Here is a 22,088-nt window from a genome sequence, read left to right on the forward strand (position 1 = left end):
TCAAACGATCTCGAAAACATTCAGGAAATCAGTGCCCGTTGTAAAACCATTCATATTCGACGGATAACCTGAACAATGGTTAGATTGGATAGGACTGTTCAACGCAACCATCAACAGCACCGACATGACAAACTCGGAAAAGATGACTCATCTGCAGAAACTTGTATCCGGAGATGCCAAATCTCTCATCCGAGGATATGGATGCAAGGGAGCAATGTATGACGCAGCCCTTCAGCGACTGAAAAACGACTTTCGTAACCCGACGAAGATAGTTACATCCTTCCTTCGACGACTCGACGCCATCAGCGGCCCCAATCTGCGACATACCAGAAGCTACAAGGACCTCGCCAACTTCCTACAGACAATGGTCGATACATTCACGACACTTGGATTCCAGCACGATCTACACTCTACGACAAATGTCCAAACAGTTTTGTCAAAACTGCCTACCCCTTGCCGACTAGAATGGAATAGATACAATCTGTAATGCAACATCAGACAACCATCACTCATCGACCTCACCAATTGGTTCAACATCTACGCCGAAGCATGCAGCGATTTGCCGAGCAACAGCAACAACAACAACACCAGAAACAGCAGCAGCAGCAACAACTACAACAGCAGCAACACTCAAGGATCATCATCCAACGGTCACACCCACCAACATGGACCATCGGATCACCGCGCCAATCAGAACAACCGGAACCAGCAACGCAGCCAGCAGCAACATAAATCTGGACAAAAGGATCAACGACGAGATTTTTGCCCGGAGAAACGCAATTGCCAGTACCTTGGAAAATGCCAACACATCATCGCAATGAACACAAAGGACAGATTACAACATGCCAGGGACCTACAACTATGTTTCAACTGCCTCAGCCCCCTCAATCAACTCAAACCTGCCGGACGGACGGATGCAGTAAGAAACACCACACACTTCTGCACAACAGCAGCACCTACAACTCGACGACACAGAGGGAGACAGCCAACCGGAACTCCAGACAACATGACGACATCACCAAATGCAGCACCAGCATAAGCAGAAAAAAATCGACGCGCCACATTCCGACCCTGCCAATAACGATCTCTCATGGCAAACATAGAGTTCATGCCCATGCAATGCTTGATTGTGGAAGCAAACTGACATTGCTTAAATCATCAATCGCCCTCCAACTCAAACAAGATCTGCAATTAGACGACACCATGCAGCTAAACCAAGCACTGACATCATCAAACACAGCTTCTACAAAGATGACGATCGCGATTGGACCCTACAGCCAGCAAAAGCAGCCATTTCAACTAAATGACATCGACGTCATAATGGATTGGAACCTTTCCCAATTCAACCCTGAACTCGTCAACTCCATCTGCCAAAGGAACGAGCCACTTCAACACATTCGGATAGCCACACTGCCCTCGAAACAAATCGGAATCATCATTGGATGCGATTTCGCCGAACTCATGACACCTTCAGAAGTAATCCATTCAAAACAAAATGTGCCTATTGGATGGAAAACGCCACTTGGATGGTCTCTCTGTGGACGAGACAATGCAGCGACACCCAACGACATCAACACAATCAACTTCACGACAGTCGATACACTGTTTCGCCACGTAGCTGAATGGATGAAAGTGGACGCCGAAGGGATTTCAACTGACCAACGCAGCCTCTCAACAGACGACAAGGAAGCTCTCCGCATCTTGGAATCTTCACCAACCCGCTTGCCAAATGGACACTACGAAGTTGCAATGCTTTGGAAACGTGGACAACAACTGCCAAACAATAGATGGCTTGCCAAGAAGCAGCTCGACAGCCTTCTCCAACGACTGAAGAGAAACACCGAGATGGCACAGAAATATCAGGAGACCATCGACACCGACTTGCAGAAAGTTTTCATAGTCAAAGTTGATGATTCCCATGAAGACTCAACAGGAAAGTGGTACCATCCTCAACATCCAGTGACAAACATCAATAAACCTGGCAAGGTACGCCGAGTCCTTAATGCATCGAGCACCTGCAAAGGAGTATCACTCAACAGCAACCTACTAACTGGACCAGACCTCCTCACAAACCTTACTGGAATCGTTATGCGATTTCGCGAGGACCAAATTGCTATTTCTGCCGACATTGAAGCAATGTTCATGCAGGTCTTCGTGAGCACAGAGGACCAGCCGTATTTGCGATTTCTGTGGAAGGACAACACGGGCCAACCCGCAACCTTCCAATACACCCGCCACATCTTCGGAGCTACCGACTCACCATGTGTTGCCTGCTATGCCACTCGACAATGTGCGAAGGACAATGCCGACAAATATCCAGCCTTGGAGCAAATCACAAAACGCAACATATACATGGACGACCTATACAAAGCCGTTTCAACACCGACGGAAGCGACACAGTTATTGAACGACCTTCAAAAGATGTTCAGCCTTGGAGGTTTCAACCTCACAAAATGGACCTCAAACTCTCAACAATTCCTCACAACAGTCAACGAGAATCACTCTGAAAACAGCGACAGCCTCACCAAAAAGGAACGACCCCGAAAGAGTTCTTGGAGTGAAATAGAAACCAGACACGGACGTCTTTCTTGTGGAAGCAAAGAAGTTTCACGCCATTGACAAGCAGGACTTAACGCTGCGCAAACTATTGAAGTTTGCTTCTTCAATCTTTGACCCGCTTGGAATTACGATGCCACTGACAATTCAACTACGACAATCACTTCAACTTGCCTGGAGTAATGGACCTCAATGGGACAAACCTCTAAACATGGAGCATTTAACAGACCTCAACAATTGGATAGACAAGCGAAGCCAATTCAACGACATCTGCCTGCCCCGGACTTACTTGAAACCAGAAACGAAGCTACTGGAAACCCAACTCCATGTATTCAGCGACGCCTCCGAACTTGCCTTAGCATCAGTTGCTTACCTCAGAATCAGATACGACGACGACACAACGGAACTCAAATTCGTCATTGGAAAAGCCCGAGTAGCACCCATCAGCAGAATGACAATTCCAAATCTCGAGCTTCAAGCCGCCACTAACGGAGCTAAACTGTCTCGTTTCATCAAAAAACAACATGACATACGAATCGACAGTACGACACTATGGACAGATAATACAACAGTTCTTCATTGGATAAACTCGCCGAATCAACGACACCGGATCTTCATTGCCAACCGCCTGAATTTAATCATGGACTCAATATCTCCACTGGACTGGAGATACGTGCCCAGCAAAGACAACCCTGCAGACGACGGAACACGTGGTTACAAAGCATGTGACTTGACTACCGATTCACGATGGATCAAAGGACCAGACTTCTTGTTAAGACCATCATCAGATTGGCCTAATCAGCCGCCAACACAACCTACAGCCGATATTCATCTGACAGACAACGACCCACAACCGCCAACATCAGTAATCGACTTCAACCGACTTAGCACTTGGACAAGAGCACTCAGAGTTACTTCATATGTTCTTCTCTTCGCAGAAAACATCAAAAGGAAGACACGCCAGAGCCTCTCACTTCAATACCTCACCTTAGGATTTGCATGGATCATTGAACACTCACAGAATCAATCATTCCCCAAGGAAATAGCATGCCTGACAAAGAAATCTGACATTCCACCCCGCAGCCCTCTACAACCTCTTTGCCCCTTCAACGACGATCACGGGTACTTACGTGCCAAAGGACGACTACAGAAAGCCCCGCTTCTACTTTGCAGTCAACATCCAGTCATTCTGAACGCAGAAAACTACCCAATACAACTCTTCATGAAGCAAACACACAAAATAAATTCCCATTGTGGAATGGAACACACCCGAAGCATTCTTCAGCAGGACTTTTGGATCATAAGATCACGCAAGCATCTGAAGAAAACTATTCGACAATGCATACCGTGCCGACGCCTTCGACAGGTTCCAGTGAAGCCTCTGATGGCAGATCTACCCCTACAACGACACCCTTTATCGGAAAACAGTTACCCCTTCTACTCAACAGGAATTGACTTCTTTGGACCCTTTGCCACGCGGAACAACGACGAGTGCAGTAAGCGATACGCTCTCTTCTTCACCTGCCTCGTCACGCGAGCATTTAATTCAGAAATATGCCAGCAAATTGACACAAACTCAACTCTACAAGCCATACGCCGTTTCATCGCTAGACGCGGTAAACCCAGGATCATCTTCCCTGACAACGGAAAAACCTTCGTTGCAGCTGACAAGGAATTACAGGAAAGCCTTTCTGAGATTCAACACAGCAACGACTTCAACAATCAATGCCAATTACTTGGAATAACCTGGGAGTTCAACCCACCTGCAGCTCCTCACTTTGGTGGATCATGGGAACGCCTCATAAAAACATTTAAGATTGCCTTCTACAAAGTCATCGGAACACGGACACTGGACGACGAAACTCTGTCAACTTTCACGTGCGAGGTTGAAGCTATGATGAATTCTCGCCCGCTAACCCACGTCTCATCAGACCCAACCGACGACGAGCCCCTTACACCCAATCACCTTCTACTAGGACGACCAACAAACAATTTGCCTCCCGGATTGTTTCTCCCTCGCCACACAACGGACAAGAAAACTTGGAAACAAGCTCAAGCCTTGAGTCAACAGTTCCGGTACAGATACCTCAAAGACTACTTGCCAACCTTGACAACCCGAACGAAATGGACAAAGCAAGTGGAAAATCTTCAGCAAGGAGACCTTGATGGATACTGGAAGACCTAACGCCTCGAGGTCTTTGGCCCCTGGGACGGGTACTTTGTACTTTCCCAGGTGCAGTCGGAATCGTTCGCTCCTGCGAAATTAAGACTAGCAGGGGATTCTACACCGACCAGCAGTCAAACTCTCGCGAGTATTGGACCACAGTAACAACTTGATGACCAACATGATCAACGACAGCTAACAACCAGATGACCATTACAATCAACGACGACGTACCATCAGCTTCAACGAACATTTTTCTAATTTGCAACCTGCAAATAGGCCCGGCTATGTCTACGACATTTGAACTTTATTCTTTGCCGAACCTAATTTTGCCACATTTTCGACATGAATATGCCGCCATATTAGTAAATTGAAAGACTCAAAACTCAAAAATCAAAAGAAATCATAGAAAGAAACAACTAAACTACGATTTGAAATTGGAATCTTAATCACCCAAAAAGTATTGCCATTGTCAACTCCAATTTTTTTTTTTACATTCATAAATGATTTTTTTTCCAAATCTTGACTTTTAGACACTCAATATCATTTAGCTGTCCTGACTTTTTTTTCCGAAATCTCGAAACATGTGAGGCGATTCAAAGAAGACAGCTTTAAAGGAAAAAGGAAAACACCGAAGGTTGAGGAAACGCTAATTTGGAGGTTAAATTTGAGAAGCTTATTTATGATCGGCTGAAAAAAGAAATTGGCTTTCCAAGTGATCTTTACCGTCATCAAGTGATCTTTCCGAAGACACGAGGTTAAATATGTTTCAATTCAAAAGCAACTGTATCGTTCAAAATACTACACTCTTTTGTTTCAGTGTGTGCCAGACAATATAGCGATCACAAGGTCAAAACAGCAGGTATCCAGGTTGAGCCAAAGACTTAACATTTATCTCAAAATTGTCCCTATTTCGTAGAGGCAAACAAAATGAATTTTAAATTGGTAGATTGAAATTTTATAATCACCAGAACCCAGCTGGTACATAATATGCTTGTATAAATATAGTTGAATTTTAGCGTATGTAAACGTTTTAACTTTAAGTTTTTGGGCTTAAGCTGTCGGCCCTTTCCCTGGGTTCTCTTGGCGATTTCTTTTTGCTACGTCCGATCAATCAAATTGATCAATACGCCACCCATCTTGATGACCCCCTTTGCTGCCTCGTCGAAAGTCGCATGGCTTCCCCCGGTTTCTAACTCCTCGAGCCGTCAGTTCCCGATGTCCCCGTTTGCTCGTTTCTCGAGGATTCGGTCGTGTTGTCTTTCCTACTTTCGTCGCCCCCTGTTGTCTCATTCGTCGGATTCTCTACGCTCTTCACTTCTGCTCGTTGGTTCTCGTCTTCATCTTCGCTGTACTCGTCGCTGCTTGTATCGATAGCTCATCGCAGTTTCTTTCTCTCATGCTCCTCTGTCCCTGTGGACGCCCGTGTCTTCGGCAATTTGCATTTCGGCTGTTCTCCTCTCGTTGGTAACCTGCTCTCTTTCGCCGCCGATTCGGCCTCTTGCGTGGTAACTCTCGCACTCAGGCATGAGGTGCTCGTGGAACTGGGGCCTTGAGTAGTCGCCGTTACCGCTCGATGCTCCTCGGCTTCCAGTCTAAACGAAACGCCGCTTCGTCTTAGTCGAGATCCTTTTTTCAATTCAGCCGTATGTGGTGTTACTTTTTCGATTCTACTAGACAAACGTTTATATCTCCGTGGGTCTTTCGAGTCTGTGACTCCAGTCCTTTGTTATACAAAGTCATCGGAACACGGACACTGGACGACGAAACTCTGTCAACCTTCACGTGCGAGGTTGAAGCTATGATTAATTCTCGCCCGCTAACCCACGTCTCATCAGACCCAACCGACGACGAGCCCCTTACACCCAATCACCTTCTACTAGGACGACCAACAAACAATTTGCCTCCCGGATTGTTTCTCCCTCGCCACACAACGGACAAGAAAACTTGGAAACAAGCTCAAGCCTTGAGTGAACAGTTCCGGTACAGATACCTCAAAGACTACTTGCCAACCTTGACAACCCGAACGAAATGGACAAAGCAAGTGGAAAATCTTCAGCAAGGAGACCTTGATGGATACTGGAAGACCTAACGCCTCGAGGTCTTTGGCCCCTGGGACGGGTACTTTGTACTTTCCCAGGTGCAGTCGGAATCGTTCGCTCCTGCGAAATTAAGACTAGCAGGGGATTCTACACCGACCAGCAGTCAAACTCTCGCGAGTATTGGACCACAGTAACAACTTGATGACCAACATGATCAACGACAGCTAACAACCAGATGACCATTACAATCAACGACGACGTACCATCAGCTTCAACGAACATTTTTCTAATTTGCAACCTGCAAATAGGCCCGGCTATGTCTACGACATTTGAACTTTATTCTTTGCCGAACCTAATTTTGCCACATTTTCGACATGAATATGCCGCCATATTAGTAAATTGAAAGACTCAAAACTCAAAAATCAAAAGAAATTATAGAAAGAAACAACTAAACTACGATTTGAAATTGGAATCTTAATCACCCAAAAAGTATTGCCATTGTCAACTCCAATCGTTTTTTTTTTACATTCATAAATGATTTTTTTTCCAAATCTTGACTTTTAGACACTCAATATCATTTAGCTGTCCTGACTTTTTTTTCCGAAATCTCGAAACATGTGAGGCGATTCAAAGAAGACAGCTTTAAAGGAAAAAGGAAAACACCGAAGGTTGAGGAAACGCTAATTTGGAGGTTAAATTTGAGAAGCTTATTTATGATCGGCTGAAAAAAGAAACGGGCTTTCCAAGTGATCTTTACCGTCATCAAGTGATCTTTCCGAAGACACGAGGTTAAATATGTTTCAATTCAAAAGCAACTGTATCGTTCAAAATACTACACTCTTTTGTTTCAGTGTGTGCCAGACAATATAGCGATCACAAGGTCAAAACAGCAGGTATCCAGGTTGAGCCAAAGACTTAACATTTATCTCAAAATTGTCCCTATTTCGTAGAGGCAACCAAAATGAATTTTAAATTGGTAGATTGAAATTTTATAATCACCAGAACCCAGCTGGTACATAATATGCTTGTATAAATATAGTTGAATTTTAGCGTATGTAAACGTTTTAACTTTAAGTTTTTGGGCTTAAGCTGTCGGCCCTTTCCCTGGGTTCTCTTGGCGATTTCTTTTTGCTACGTCCGATCAATCAAATTGATCAATACGCCACCCATCTTGATCACCCCCTTTGCTGCCTCGTCGAAAGTCGCATGGCTTCCCCCGGTTTCTAACTCCTCGAGCCGTCAGTTCCCGATGTCCCCGTTTGCTCGTTTCTCGAGGATTCGGTCGTGTTGTCTTTCCTACTTTCGTCGCCCCCTGTTGTCTCATTCGTCGGATTTTCTACGCTCTTCACTTCTGCTCGTTGGTTCTCGTCTTCATCTTCGCTGTACTCGTCGCTGCTTGTATCGATAGCTCATCGCAGTTTCTTTCTCTCATGCTCCTCTGTCCCTGTGGACGCCCGTGTCTTCGGCAATTTGCATTTCGGCTGTTCTCCTCTCGTTGGTAACCTGCTCTCTTTCGCCGCCGATTCGGCCTCTTGCGTGGTAACTCTCGCACTCAGGCATGAGGTGCTCGTGGAACTGGGGCCTTGAGTAGTCGCCGTTACCGCTCGATGCTCCTCGGCTTCCAGTCTAAACGAAACGCCGCTTCGTCTTAGTCGAGATCCTTTTTTCAATTCAGCCGTATGTGGTGTTACTTTTTCGATTCTACTAGACAAACGTTTATATCTCCGTGGGTCTTTCGAGTCTGTGACTCCAGTCCTTTGTTATACTAAAGTCGTACTGGCCTTGTGTAGTTTCAGCCACGATGGTGCGTTTGGGTGTCTCAGCTCTACATCCGTCTCCGCCAGTTCATACTCGTCCAGTACTCGAGGAGTCCTTCGACTCTGTGGGGCATATTTTAAATTACTGCGCTTCTCCCAGTCCAAATTCGTTTCGACTTAAGGTCGTGCGCTCGCCTCATCTAAACGTTACATTTTAATTATTGTTTTTAATTATACATTTGATTATTTTAATTACACATTTGTTTATTATGTGTAACTAATTATACATTTGCCCAATCGAAATTTTTCAATGACGGTTTTTTGGAGAGTGAGTTTGCCTCTTTTCTATGATATGCCTCGAACGGTATCACTTTACTTTTAGAGTGCGGTACGAAACTTGATGCGCTTAACGCTCCTGATAAATTTTTCTTGAATTTTTGATTTCTTTCTTCCCCTAGGTACGCGAGGACATCACTTTTTATTGAGCCGATGGTTCTTTGACCATAAAGGTAGCGCGGTTTCCTTGGGCTCCCATGTGTTTCAATATTTTTTCTTAGGAGTTTAGCACATTTTTTCAAGCCAAAGGTCAATGTGAACATGCGTCCACCGCTACTAAGACATATTTCTTTCGCTCTCTTATGTAAATTACTGGGCCCCAAAAATCCAGTTGAACTAAATCGTTCGGTTCCTTCGGTTTGCATGTTGTACCTATGTCTCCCTCCGGTATATCCGGCTTAAGAAATTTACCTGCCATAAGAATTTTCCGTGCATCAGTGGGGTCTAACATCTTTCGCCGCTGGGAACGTCTTGTCTCTCCCGTGATGTTTGTGGCGCAGTCAATTTAAATTGACGTAAACAAATCTTTCGGGATAGCCAACCAGCCGTCCATCAAGGGGCTTTTTTCTCGTACTGAGATGTCGTTGTAGAGCTGTGCGTAGTACTGCCCGAGTCGGACGACAACTTCCTTTGCCATTGGCTTTCTGTCCCTGAACGCGTCTCTGATGGTATTTAATATCGGGTCCTTTTCTAGATTGGCCTCCGCAAACATGAGTTTCAAAATTTTTGGTAACTCTAGCTTCTCCGCGATTCTGCAATCCGTGGAGACAATCGAGTTTTTACAAGGGTCCAGGAGAGACCCCTGAACTGATGGCGGAACGAAATGATAGTTTTCAACTTTTTCGAAGCGTTTGTTTTCGGCTGTAACTTTTCGGGGGTTATTACTTCGATGTCAGAATTCGAGCTGAGACTAGGAGAATGACTCGGTGCGCGATTTAGGAAAACACTCAAATTCACCTTTCCGGTTTGAGTTGATGTGTTTTCAATTTGAGATTTTTGGATCGGATTTTTCTGCTGAGTTTTGAGCAGAAATTTTAACACCAGAAGGTTTTGAGTTATGTTTAGTTGAGCAACCGTATATAACTGACTGAGAACAACGTGTGACTTTCGTTGAGCAATATTTGCATATATCCTTCGGTATGCAAATATCTTGCTTCTGATTGGCTGTTCATCGGTTGCATGCTGCCACGCCCTCTTGCGAGTGCGTATCCATTGGTTCATATTTAGCATATTCAATGTTTCTCGGATTGCTATTGGTTATGAGTCTCTCGCGTGGTCGAACGCATGCTTGAACATCCTCAACCGACGGTATTTTTTGAATTTTGTTCATGTTTGACCCCAAGGATTTAACTGGTCCCTAGGATATAAGGCTTCATTAATCATCCTGATTTTAGCTCCTGTAAAGTTTTCGTCACAGTGTTTTGTTTCCGGTGCCGCCGCTGAGGGAAAACGTGATAAGTAATTGGTCATACCTATTTCTAATCCTTGTTGATGTTCTACTTTAAAATCGTAAGGTAGTAAGCGCTCGAGTTAGTTTACAGAAGAATGTTTTAATTCCCTTTGGGTACAACTTTAATATGGGTAATAAAGCTTCACGATTCAATATGATTGTAAAAAATTGACCGTAATGTAATTACAAAAATGTTCGGTTGCCCATAGTACAGCATATAGTTCTACATTTTCGTGGATTAATTTTCTCTGCCGAATTAAGGTATCTTGAGGCAAATGTTATTGGGTGCCACCCATTCCATCCGTACTGCTCTAAAACGGCCCCCTATCTGTCGTGAATAGCGTTGAATACTATGCGAGTTTCTCGGTATGTATCAGAATGTTTGAGTCCGACATTATTCTTGACCAAACATTTTAGTTGTTGAAACGCGTTGTCGCATGCCGGCGTCCGAGTGAAATCTTTATTTAAGCTCAAGGACAAAATGGAGAGCTAACGTCTGCTAGCTTCGGTAAAAAATTTTGTAGGCTGTGTAAGGACCCCCCAGGACTTAAACTGTTTTTTAGAAATGGGAGGTTTTAGATCTTCAACCGCTTGAGTTTTTCTAACCAACGGTGTTATACCGTCTTTCCCAATTTTATTCACATTCGCTTTTCGCAAACTCACATTTCCATAGTTTCAGCGCGGTGTTCGATACTTCCAGTTCTTTACAAAGTTTTTCGTTTAATGCGTACTGTTAGTTTTTGGTACCCAAGAAACAAGGATTATGTCGTCTATAAAATTGTTCGCTTGAGGGATTTCTTCGAGTAAGGTATCTTTTACTTTCTGAAACTCCGCCGGTGTTGAAGTAAGCCCATAAAACCCGTTCTTGAATCATTTTGATCCTTCGATTTGCCTCCTTCTCATGTTAAGTTGCATTGTTCGCTGGCTTTTTTGAATTTAATGCTACTTGTCCGTATGCATATGTGAATTCCAATGTAGTAGGGTTTACATTTCCCGCTTTCCGTTCTGCATTTATCTGGCTTATTCCGTCTACTATTTCATCGCTATTTGGCATCTGGTACTTGTTTTTATATAATTGTTTTTTCAATTCCTTTGACTCTAGCGTAAGCTTTATATTTCCATCTTCCTTTAATGTAATTACGATTGGTGGCACGAAAATCTTGTCCGAACATTCCTACAAGTTGATAATGTGTCCTTCATTAATTAAGCGAGATATTTCTTCGTCTACCTTATCTTGAAGACTGATCGGTACCCTATGACCTGTTTGTTGTATAGGTTTCAAGGCGTCGAAAAATTCGGCTTTGATTTTTGCGTTTAAGATTTTACCTATTCTTGTAAATAAATTCGGAAATAACTTACAGAAGTATGTTTGTAAATCGGGTAGTCCCTCTACACTGTCGCTGCTACCCTCCATAGTTATACCCATGACTCTTCCTCTTTGTAATAACTCCAATCCTAGGGTGCCTATCAAATCGCGCCCAAGGATCGATTGAAAGTTTTCCGCGATAACGACACTTTTGCCTGTGTCACCCATCCTTGAGTGCAATCAATACCGCTATCTTCCCCAGTGAGGTTATTCGATTGTTGTTGTAATCCAGAAACTCTTCTCGTATCGGTTGTAGATGTAAGTTTGCTTTAGCTAGTGTTGCTTTCAGATTAGTCATGCTGAAGATTGTAACCGGGGACACGCTATCGACTCAGAGCCACATTTTCTTCCCCAACACCTCTGCTTGGATTCTGGCGCTTAGAACTTTCAACTTGACTGAATTCTTCTTCATGATTGACAATACCATGTGTTAGTCGGACCATGAGGAGGTGGGTATCTCATCACCACCCTCCTGCTGCTGACTGACCCATCCTTACCTGATCATCTTGCATGTTGCTGCTTTACACACTGTGTGTGCTTCGATGGTCTCGTTCTCGTCCCGGACTAGACCTACTCGTCCTCCTTCCCACCATTGGTAAGTACCCCGTCGCACTTCCCTACATGTTCTTCCAAAATGCCCTAATTTTTGACACGCCTTACAATTTATGCCTTTAGCGGGGCAGTTTGCAATATGCTCCAACGTAAAATTTGGGGCATCACAGTTGTAGCACCGATGGTTTCCGGTAACTTTCGTCACCGGTGCGTATCTTCGGTCATCCTCGCCCTCGGCTTCTGAAGTATCACACTCTTCTTCTTATATTACTGACCGGCTCCTGTTTGATGGTCATATGTAGCGCTGACGATGCCGGTTTCCCCGTGTACGATTTATAAGCGCATATCGTCGTTCGCAGGATAACGCGATCCGATTAACTTTTCGCCGCTTTGTAGATCGTGACAGTTCTCGTTGACAATCGGTCGGATCGATTCTCGATTCAATCTTGATGAAATTATCTCTAATATTTTCAGTGGCGTTAGCGAAATCGCATCTCCCGGTCAAAGCTCTTGATTCTGCCTGAAACTTCTCGAATGTTTCGTTATCTCTTTGCTTCCTTCCGTAAAACAATCCTCGCTCATGCGTGACGTTACGCTCTCGCTTGAAAACCTTCTGCATTTTGTCCAGAACTCGAGGATAACTCCCGGTTTTAAAACTAATTGCCGGCTAACGAGCCTTGACAATTCTCTGCGCTTCACCACCTATGCAGAAGTGCAAATAGGATTTCAACCTTTTCTCTGATTCCACGCGATTCTTCCCGTTGACGTCCCTAGGTAATGCCACTATCGCCGTTGAGTCCAAGGTAGCATCGAAACAAAATCATCTGGGTCAATATTATAATTAGCAACCAGTAACCAGTGGAATTTTATTATTCACTCTTCCTAACACGTGGAAGGCTCCAGCGTGCGCGCATCCCAAAATGATACTATGTTCAATGGTGTATTCCCCCACTTTTCTTTCTGCTGGCTGTGCCATGATGTAGGTGTGAAGACACGAGGTTAAGTATGTCCAAAAAACTTAAAACTGCTCTCTTTTGTTTCAGTGTGCGCCAGACAATATAGCGATCACAAGGTCAAGGCAGCAGGTCCCCAGACGTAGTCAAAGTTTTTACATATGACTCAAAGGTGTTCCTGTGTCAAGGCATCGATAGATCGTTCATTTTGTTCACTTGTCCGAGGCTTCATTGCTTGTCTCTAGTGATCTCTTTAACTATTCCCCCTTTTTTGCAAAGGAAGGGATTCGTTACTAGGTATAAAGTTCTCATATGCTTCACCGTTGATTTGTTTCTTTATAGAGGGGATATTCGTTACTAGGTACCAGAGGAGGGGGGAAGGATATAGTTGAAGATATCCGTATCTAGTGGCGTGTCATTAAATGGCGGCGGAGAGGGGGGATGAGGAGGTTTAAAAGTATACTTGCGCAGTGTTGAATTTCTTCGGGTTCCAGGGGGGAGGAGTGCCCATCTCCACCACCCGATCCCTCTCCCCAGTCGTCATAATTGATAGTCCGTCTAGCTTCGTGTTGTCATTCACAACAAACACACCATTGTCTTTAGACATAAGGGCTCTTTTACTTGTCATTTAAATGACATTTAGAACTAGTGGTTGAATTGAAATTGAGTAGACTGTTTTTTTTCGCGAAAAATGATCTTTTTTTGTAAAAGCTTATCTTTAAAGCTGACACATTTGCAAAAACAAAATGAAAACTATTTCCAAAAATACATATTTCTAGTTTTTTTTGAAGTTTTTGCTTCATCGTTTTTGTTCCGACCATTCGAAACATGAGGAACTTTGTATTCGTGTGTTTTAATTTTTTTTATTTTTGTTTTCCAGACTAAGTCAGGTAACACAAACAATCATCGGAATGAGTCGAGTGATACATCAGATTAAAGACTTTTTAATCGTGATTAGAACGACATGAACAAAACAATTGTCCCAGTGTTGAGAAAAATCAGTTTTAAATTTTTGATTTTGGTCTAACTTCAAGCTAATAAGGCGAGCTTGCAGGTTTTCAATAGCTTTCGTATGCTTAATTTAAGCCGCGAAATTTTAATTTTATTTAGGTAAAGTTAGTTTTTGGATTTTTTTAGCGCCAATTTGGAAATCAAAAACTTCAAAATTCAAAAAATTTCTACCAAAAAAGTTTGAAAACATGAAATTTGAAATTTTTGAATTTTTATAACATTTTTTTTCGTTTTTTGGTAATTTTTTTACTAAACGGTTTTCTACCAGGCCTATTTTATGCCGAATATGCTTAAATTATATCTTTTTTTTCAGATTTTTATACAACACCGCGCAGAAAAAAACGACAAAAATTTAAAAAAAAAATTGTATTTTTTTGATACTACGGCCGGAATATTATGTGCTATTTGAACTGTAACCGGCTATCCTTGTTTTCTTCTGCTTTCTATTGCAATATAACTGTGGTTGGAACTTTATGAATTGCCCTTGAGCAACCAGGTTCTCTTTTTAAGTTTAATGTCATCAAACACGTTTCAGTTAACTAGAAAATGACTTTGGAGGAGTCAAAAACTGCGGAACATATTTATAAACCAGTATAGTTAAAAACCACTAAAAAAACCCAGCATTTACCCAATATCTATGAAAGCAACATCACGAAATTTCAACATATTCTGGCAAAAAAGACGTATATCTTGGCTGGGTTGGGTTATTTGATCTGCTTGTTTTCAGTTCGTCTATAACTCGCCTCGTTGAAAATATTATTCCTGGCAACTCCAAAAAAAATTAAAATTTCAAAAAGATTTTAAACAAGAGATAGTTGACGTTAAAAGAGCCTAGAAATGTCTGCGGCGTCATCGGATGAGAATTGCATGTGATTTCTCCCACAAATTGCAGGTCATTAGCTGAGTACTTTTTGTACACAAAAAGTGATGTCAAGCAGTCCTGAAAATAGTGAACGTTGTGAAAAAAATGATGCTCGTTACAATGAATTAATGAGTTCGGGTCGAAACCCGGTCCTTATTTTCCCATCTTAAATGAAACAAGTGAAAACGATTACACCTCAAATTTAACGGCATTTGTAATCAGTATGCAAACGCAATTAATTCTTATTAGCTAAATAGAATGAATATAGTGATTTGGGAGAGTTCAAAAAATCAATTTCGTCGATCTAAAAAAAAGATTTCGACAGTTTTTTTGAGAATATTTAGATCTTGTGTCAACAGCTAAACATTCTCCCTGAGTTTTTTCTTTAAGTGTCTCTAGTTTTTCTTCTTATTGGTTTCAGTCTTCTGCATATCCTACTATGGGTGTCTTTTAATTCATCAAGCCTAATTTTTGTGTTTAAAAAACGTATCGGGAATTCCAGGTTAACAGGCCAGAGTAAAAGTGCATGTAAAAGTGGCTAGGAAATTACATACTTTTAACCCCCCCCCCCCCAAGATTTTGGCGTGGCATTACAATACAAACTTTTAACCCTCTCAGTGGTTAACGCTCCTACATTTTCGGCCACTCATGATTTATAGGGGGTTAAAGAGTGGTATTTTGCGACCACTCTCAGAATTTGGGAGTATTGAAATTTCGTTTCACTGCATAATTTTGAAGTACAAATTTCGCCGCGCCATATGGGTTTTTTTCCCTAGTCTTATTTTCATTCAACTGAAGGCCTTTAACTTTGCAATTTTTGTTTGGTTGGTATATAACTGTACGCTTTGTTTGCTAATGATTATGCTTTTGAACAAAACTGAACTTAATTGATTGTGTAATTCTAAATTTCATTACAGAGTAAAGCATGTATTTAAAACAATTAATCAGAATCATGCAAATTTACAGCACGCCGCCGTTTGGGCTGTTTTGGTTTTTCAGGCTCATTTCACTCACTTTCATCTGCTTCTCGAGCTTCTGTATCGACATTGAATTCCCAACTCTCTTTCAGAATCGGCTTGTTCTCTCATCGGTCCAAGTCAATATTCTTGTTTCAAGTTCAGCGTTAGAAAACAGACGCTGAAAAAATTCCTGATCGGGGATCAAAAAAATGTCGACATTATATCCACTCAGCGCCTCTAAAATTTCCTGTGATTCCGCCCCAACTCGTCCCATTTCTTGAAAGGGCAATTGTTCCCGCAAACCTTTGTGCCTAAATGCTGTCGTTTTCACTTTATCTGTATGTATTTAACGCTTGTTGACAAAAGCACTGCAATTGACTTTATTTGTTACAACTGTTTCCAAGTTAGGTTCTCTGGATTTTATCCTAATATTCATAAGTCGAGCAATTGAAGTGGTCATATATTCAAAAGTCGAGCAATTGGTTTCAGTCTTCTGCAGATCCTACTATGGGTGTCTTTTAATTCATCAAGCCTAATTTTTGTGTTTAAAAAACGTATCGGGAATTCCAGGTTAACAAGCCAGAGTAAAAGTGCCTGTAAAAGTGGCTAGGAAATTACATACTTTTAACCCCCCCCCTAAGATTTTGGCGTGGCATTACAATACAAACTTTTAACCCTCTCAGTGATTAACGCTCCCACATTTTCGGCCACTCATGATTTATAGGGAATTAAAGAGTGGTATTTTGCGACCACTCTCAGAAATAGGGAGTATTGAAATTTCGTTTCACTGCATAATTTCGAAGTACAAATTTCGCCGCGCTATATGGTTTTTTTTCCTAGTCTTATTTTCATTCAATCGAACGCCCTTAATTTTGCAATTTTTGTTTGGTTGCTATATATTTGTACGCTTTGTTTGCTAATGATTATGCTTTTGAACAAAACTGAACTTATTTGATTGTGTAATTCTAAATTTCATTACAGAGTAAAGCATGTATTTAAACCAATTAATCAGAATCATGCAAATTTACAGCACGCCGCCGTTTGGGCTGTTTTGGTTTTTCAGGCTCATTTCACTCACTTTCATCTGCTTCTCGAGCTTCTGTATCGACATTGAATTCCCAACTCTCTTTCAGAATCGACTTGTTCTCTCATCGGTCCAAGTCAATATTCTTGTTTCAAGTTCAGCGTTAGAAAACAGACGCTGAAAAAATTCCTGATCGGGGATCAAAAAAATGTCGACATTATATCCACTCAGCGCCTCTAAAATTTCCTGTGATTCCGCCCCAACTCGTCCCATTTCTTGAAAGGGCAATTGTTCCCGCAAACCTTTGTGCCTAAATGTTATCGTTTTCACTTTATCTGTATGTATTTAACGCTTGTTGACAAATGCACTGCAATTGACTTTATTTGTTACAACTGTTTCCAAGTTAGGTTCTCTGGATTTTATCCTAATATTCATAAGTCGAGCAATTGCAGTGGTCATATATTCATAAGTCGAGCAATTGGTTTCAGTCTTCTGCAGAACCTACTATGGGTGTTTTTTAATTCATCAAGCCTAATTTTTGTGTTTAAAATTTTTGTGAAATCCAGGTTAACAAGCCAGAGTAAAAAGGTATGTTAAAGTGGCTAGGAAATTACATACTTTTAATCCTCCCCCCCCCTAAGAATTCGGTGTGAAATTACAATACAAACTGTTAACCCTCTCAATGGTTAACGCTCCTACATTTTCGGCCACTCATGATTTATAGGGGGTAAAAGAGTGGTACCAATTGCGACCACTCTCAGAAATTGGGAGTATTGAAATTTTGTTCACTGCATAACTTCGAAGTACGAGTTTCGCCGCGCTATATGGGTTATTTTTCCCTAGTCTTATTTTCATTCAACTGAAGGCCTTTAACTTTGCAATTTTTGTTTGGTTGGTATACAACTGTACGCTTTATTTGCTAATGATTATGCTTTTGAACAAAACTGAACTTATTTGATTCTGTAATTCTAATTTTCATTACAGAGTAAAGCATGTATTTAAAACAACTAATCAGAATCATGCAAATTTACAGCACGCTGCCGTTTGGGCTGTCTTGGTTTTTCAGGCTCACTTTCACTCACTTTCATCTGCTTCTCGAACTTCTGTTTCCCGGTATGGACATTCAATTCCCAACTCTCTTTCAGAATCGGCTTGTTCTCTCAGCGGTCCAAGTCTAATATTCTCGTTTCAAGTTCAGCGTTGAGAAACAGACGCTGAAAAAATCCCTGATCGGGGATCATAAAACTGTCGACATTATATCCACTCAGCGCCTCTAAAATTTCCTGCGATTCCTCCCCACCTAATCAATTGTTGGCTGCGACCCCTCAACGTCCCATTCTCTCTAGTCCAAAACTCGCCCCTTTTCTCGAAAGGGCAATTCTTCCCGCAAACCTTTGTGCCTAATTACTGTCGTTTTCATTTTATTTGTATGTATTTAACGCTTGTTGTCAAATGCACTGCAATTGACTTTATTTGTTACAACTGTTTCAAAGTTAGGTTCTCTGGATTTTATCCGAATTTTCATAAGTCGAGCAATTGCAGTGGTCATATATTCATAAGTCGAGCAATTGGTTTCAGTCTTCTGCAGATCCTAATATGGTTGTTTTTTAATTCATCAAGCCTAATTTTTGTGTTTAAAAAACGTATCGGGAATTCCAGGTTAACATGCCAGAGTAAAAGTGTAGGTAAAAGTGGCTAGGAAATTACATACTTTTAACCCCCCCTAAGAATTCGGTGTGGCATTACAAAACAACCTTTTAACCCTCTCACTGGTTAACGCTCCTACATTTTCGGCCATACATGATTTATAGGGGGTTAAAGAGTGGTATTTTTCGACCACTCTCAGAAATTGGGAGTATTGAATTTTCGTTTCACTGCATAATTTCGAAGTACAAATTTCGTTCTTTGTAACTCTTCATTTTTTTTGTGTTTAAGTTCCTATTAAAAAGCTTTTGTGACATCTTTGGCTGATTGTTTTATGGGTTCTAAGCAAAAAAAGACTGCTTTAAAAAAAAGACTGCTTTGAACATTGTTTTTTTTTTCCATAAAATTTTTTTTTGTCAAAAAAGCGTCTAATATGTCAATCATATTAAAAATGGTAGTTTCAAGGGTATGAAATGTTCCCTTATTTTCACAAAAACTTATTAAATGATTGCAAAAGATAACTTACCCGCTGCAACAAGCTGTAAAATTAGGGTTGAAGTCCCACAAAGTCCTGTATGGTTTCCGCATCATATTCGTCCTTGAATTACAGCGTGACGCAGTTGTTTTCGGTGTTTTAGAGGGGGTGTGTGGGTGGAAGATTGGAAAAATTAAACTTTTTTAGCAAGTCAGCCTTTTTGATAAAATCATTCTATACTCGTTGCTGCGGTTTTCATTTAGGAATGAATCAGGTTTTGAGGTAACATAAACCGTTTCGGTATCAATTATTTTCGCTGCTGCTCAAACAAAAATTTCGCTGCTAAAGCCTGCAGTTTTTCTTCAGTTCAATCAATGTCAACAATTAGATGTTTTTTTTTGTTTTGCAAAATTTTCCAAAAGCGCTATTAACGATTATCATAAAAAATCCAGGGCAAACTTGTTGGTAGTTTCAAAATCCTAGTTTCAGCCTCTAAAAACGCAGCTACAGATGTTAATTAGTTGCCAATGCTATGCAGCACAATTGCCACCAAATTTCAACGGAAGGCAACTACACCAATTTTTCACGCAATAAATTAGAAACTAGAGAGATGAAATGCTTTTAAGTTCTGTGTTTAAAAATAATGCAAAATTTATTGAGTTAGAAAAATTTTTAAATGTCGTTTTTTTTGGTCTAATGTTGTATGAAACAAATTTTTGGTTTACACGGTGGTTTAAAATGTAATAACTGTGTTATCTTATTTATAATGTCGAATTTCAAAACACATGATGTTAAGCTGGCAAAACAGTTTGCCTCAAAAGTGCCACCAAAAAACCCGCGATTTGGACTGGAAGAAAACAAAAATGCCTTTTAGTAACACACTACGCTACGCATGTGTAAATAGTAAATAGTTTTTTACACCCCGAGGCGTGCTCTTTTCCACGCTCTCCCCTTCCTTTGAGTTTCAAAACTAAAAAAACGTCTTATTATTTTCATAAGAACTTTGGCAATTTGGTGACAATTTGTTTTTTATACGTTACATTGTTACTTTATGCTTTTAACCATAACTGCACGTAAGACAACAAAAAAGAAGATTTTTAAAAACCAGTTCTACCAAAAATAAATCTTCGTTTGCCTTGCTAAAAGATCATTCTAGGCAAACATGCCAGAAAAATACAAATTAAAATAGCAACGGAACCAAACTTTTTAAGACGAAACAAAGCGGAAAATCAATGAGCAGACTCAAATAGAGCCGAAAAAAATGGTATCCGTCTGAAACTACAAGGAACAACGCCTGCACTTGAAAGTTGCTCACAGCACAAGAAAAATAAGTGACGTGGCAACAAAACCGACAATTTTTGAGCAGACACCAGCTGAACCGAAAAATCCTTTAACCTTTTAACCCTAAAATTCTTTAACCCCCTTTGAAACTAGAAAGATAACACTTGCACTTGAAGCTACAAGAAAAATTGTCTACAGCACAAACTAAACCAATCTTTGTTGGGGCAAGTTAGCCAAAAACACTGACATACAAAAACCAATCATTCGTTTTTTACAAAGTCATTTTTTTTTCTAATTGCTTTGATACTGAAAAAAACAAGGTCCAGCGAGATTCGAACCCCAGACCTTAGAGTGTGAAGGCGAAGGCGTTATCCCTAGGCCAAGTGGAGGAAACCTGGCAGATACTAAGAGCTGATCAGAAGTGAATGAAGGAGAGAAGAATTTGTAAGAAAAGTTGCTTACAGGGAAAAAAAGTCAAGCTGTTGATGACAAGACACTTGCACTCGCAAGTGTAATTAAGACCGGTTACACTGTAAAATTGATATTTATGTACGAAAAATGGCATAAAAAATGAAAACAGTAGAAAAACTATAATATGATTTCTATTGGTTCTACAGTTGATTTCATGTAGTACTTTCGACAAAAAGAGTGGCAAGGAAAAAACGGCTCTTTTTTCCTACTCAACACCCCATCCCACCTCACTCAAACATGAATTTTATGGTCTAACGAGTGGTTTTACAAGGTTAATTATGGATATCAATTATGTTTGTCAAGGCCTAATTAGTCTACGTGCCAATTTTCATGACAATCAGACAAAGTGAACAGTAGCTTCAAATATAAAAATTTGCAGGTGGCGGGGGGGGGGGGGGGGAGGAAAAAGAGCCAAAAAAACACAGTATTTGAAGTCTTTTGCGCCTATTTCACCACATTTGAAATTTAACAGTGAGATAATGTAATGAAACGTGGCATGGTGAACAATTTATTATTGTGCACAGATTTTTTCTTCATTCGTTGCATTGATCGTAACATCACGCATTAAGCTATAATTACATAATTACATCTTAAAAAACTACGGAAGCCGAAATTTTGAAATACGGGATGGGGGTCGCATGCCAATATCCGTAACAATAGGACAGTGCTAGCCAAGTTATCATTTTTAAAAAATCGCGGGTGGGGATGGAAAAAAAGAGCCCACCTTTTCAACCGCCTGATGATTTTCTAGAAACTTGTCTACTACAGGTCCAGGGCAGTACATGTTAAACACTGCATGGGGACATGTCTTCATCTTCAACTTGCCAGGGTACAAGTTCTTCTTTTTTCCTTTCTTTGAGCCCTTTTTTTTCTTCTCCTGAACAGTTACTCAATTCTCAAAGTTGATATACAAATCATGGGAGGACGTTGTGTTTGCTCGAGTGGGGGAGGGCGAATTTTTAAAAATTTTCAAAAATTTGGTAGAATTTTTTTATTAGGTTAGCTAAATTGGTTTTCCGAGTTCTCCTAAAGCACTAAATTTGTAGAAAAAAAAACAGTTTTTAGGCACTTTTTGGAAAATATTGACTAAACATTCGCTTTTTTGGCGCGCGCTTCCCCTTCAAAATTAGTAAATATTGGCGCTCAAGGCCAAACAATCAATATTTGGTTTCAGAGACTTACGAA

The 22,088-nt window shown here is 41.0% G+C and overlaps 2 protein-coding genes across 2 annotated transcripts; both read left to right on the forward strand.

Annotated features, from left to right (window-relative positions):
• Positions 1-1,119: 1,119 nt before the first annotated feature.
• LOC134852092 (uncharacterized) lies at positions 1,120-2,619 on the forward strand. Its single transcript, XM_063868370.1, has one exon. The coding sequence runs from the start codon at positions 1,120-1,122 to the stop codon at positions 2,617-2,619; it is 1,500 nt and encodes a 499-aa protein (XP_063724440.1).
• Positions 2,620-2,689: 70 nt separating this feature from the next.
• On the forward strand, positions 2,690-4,741 carry LOC134852093 (uncharacterized). The gene has a single exon (XM_063868371.1). It carries the CDS (start codon positions 2,690-2,692, stop codon positions 4,739-4,741), a length of 2,052 nt encoding a protein of 683 aa, XP_063724441.1.
• Positions 4,742-22,088: the final 17,347 nt, after the last annotated feature.

Source organism: Symsagittifera roscoffensis, chromosome 7, assembly GCF_963678635.1.
Source record: "Symsagittifera roscoffensis chromosome 7, txSymRosc1.1, whole genome shotgun sequence".
Classification (NCBI taxonomy): Eukaryota; Metazoa; Xenacoelomorpha; order Acoela; family Convolutidae; genus Symsagittifera; species Symsagittifera roscoffensis.

Bases quoted from the DNA above. Each gene is read 5' to 3' on its own strand.
- LOC134852092 (XM_063868370.1), top strand. From the start codon at position 1,120: ATGCTTGATTGTGGAAGCAAACTGACATTGCTTAAATCATCAATCGCC.
- LOC134852093 (XM_063868371.1), top strand. From the start codon at position 2,690: ATGCCACTGACAATTCAACTACGACAATCACTTCAACTTGCCTGGAGT.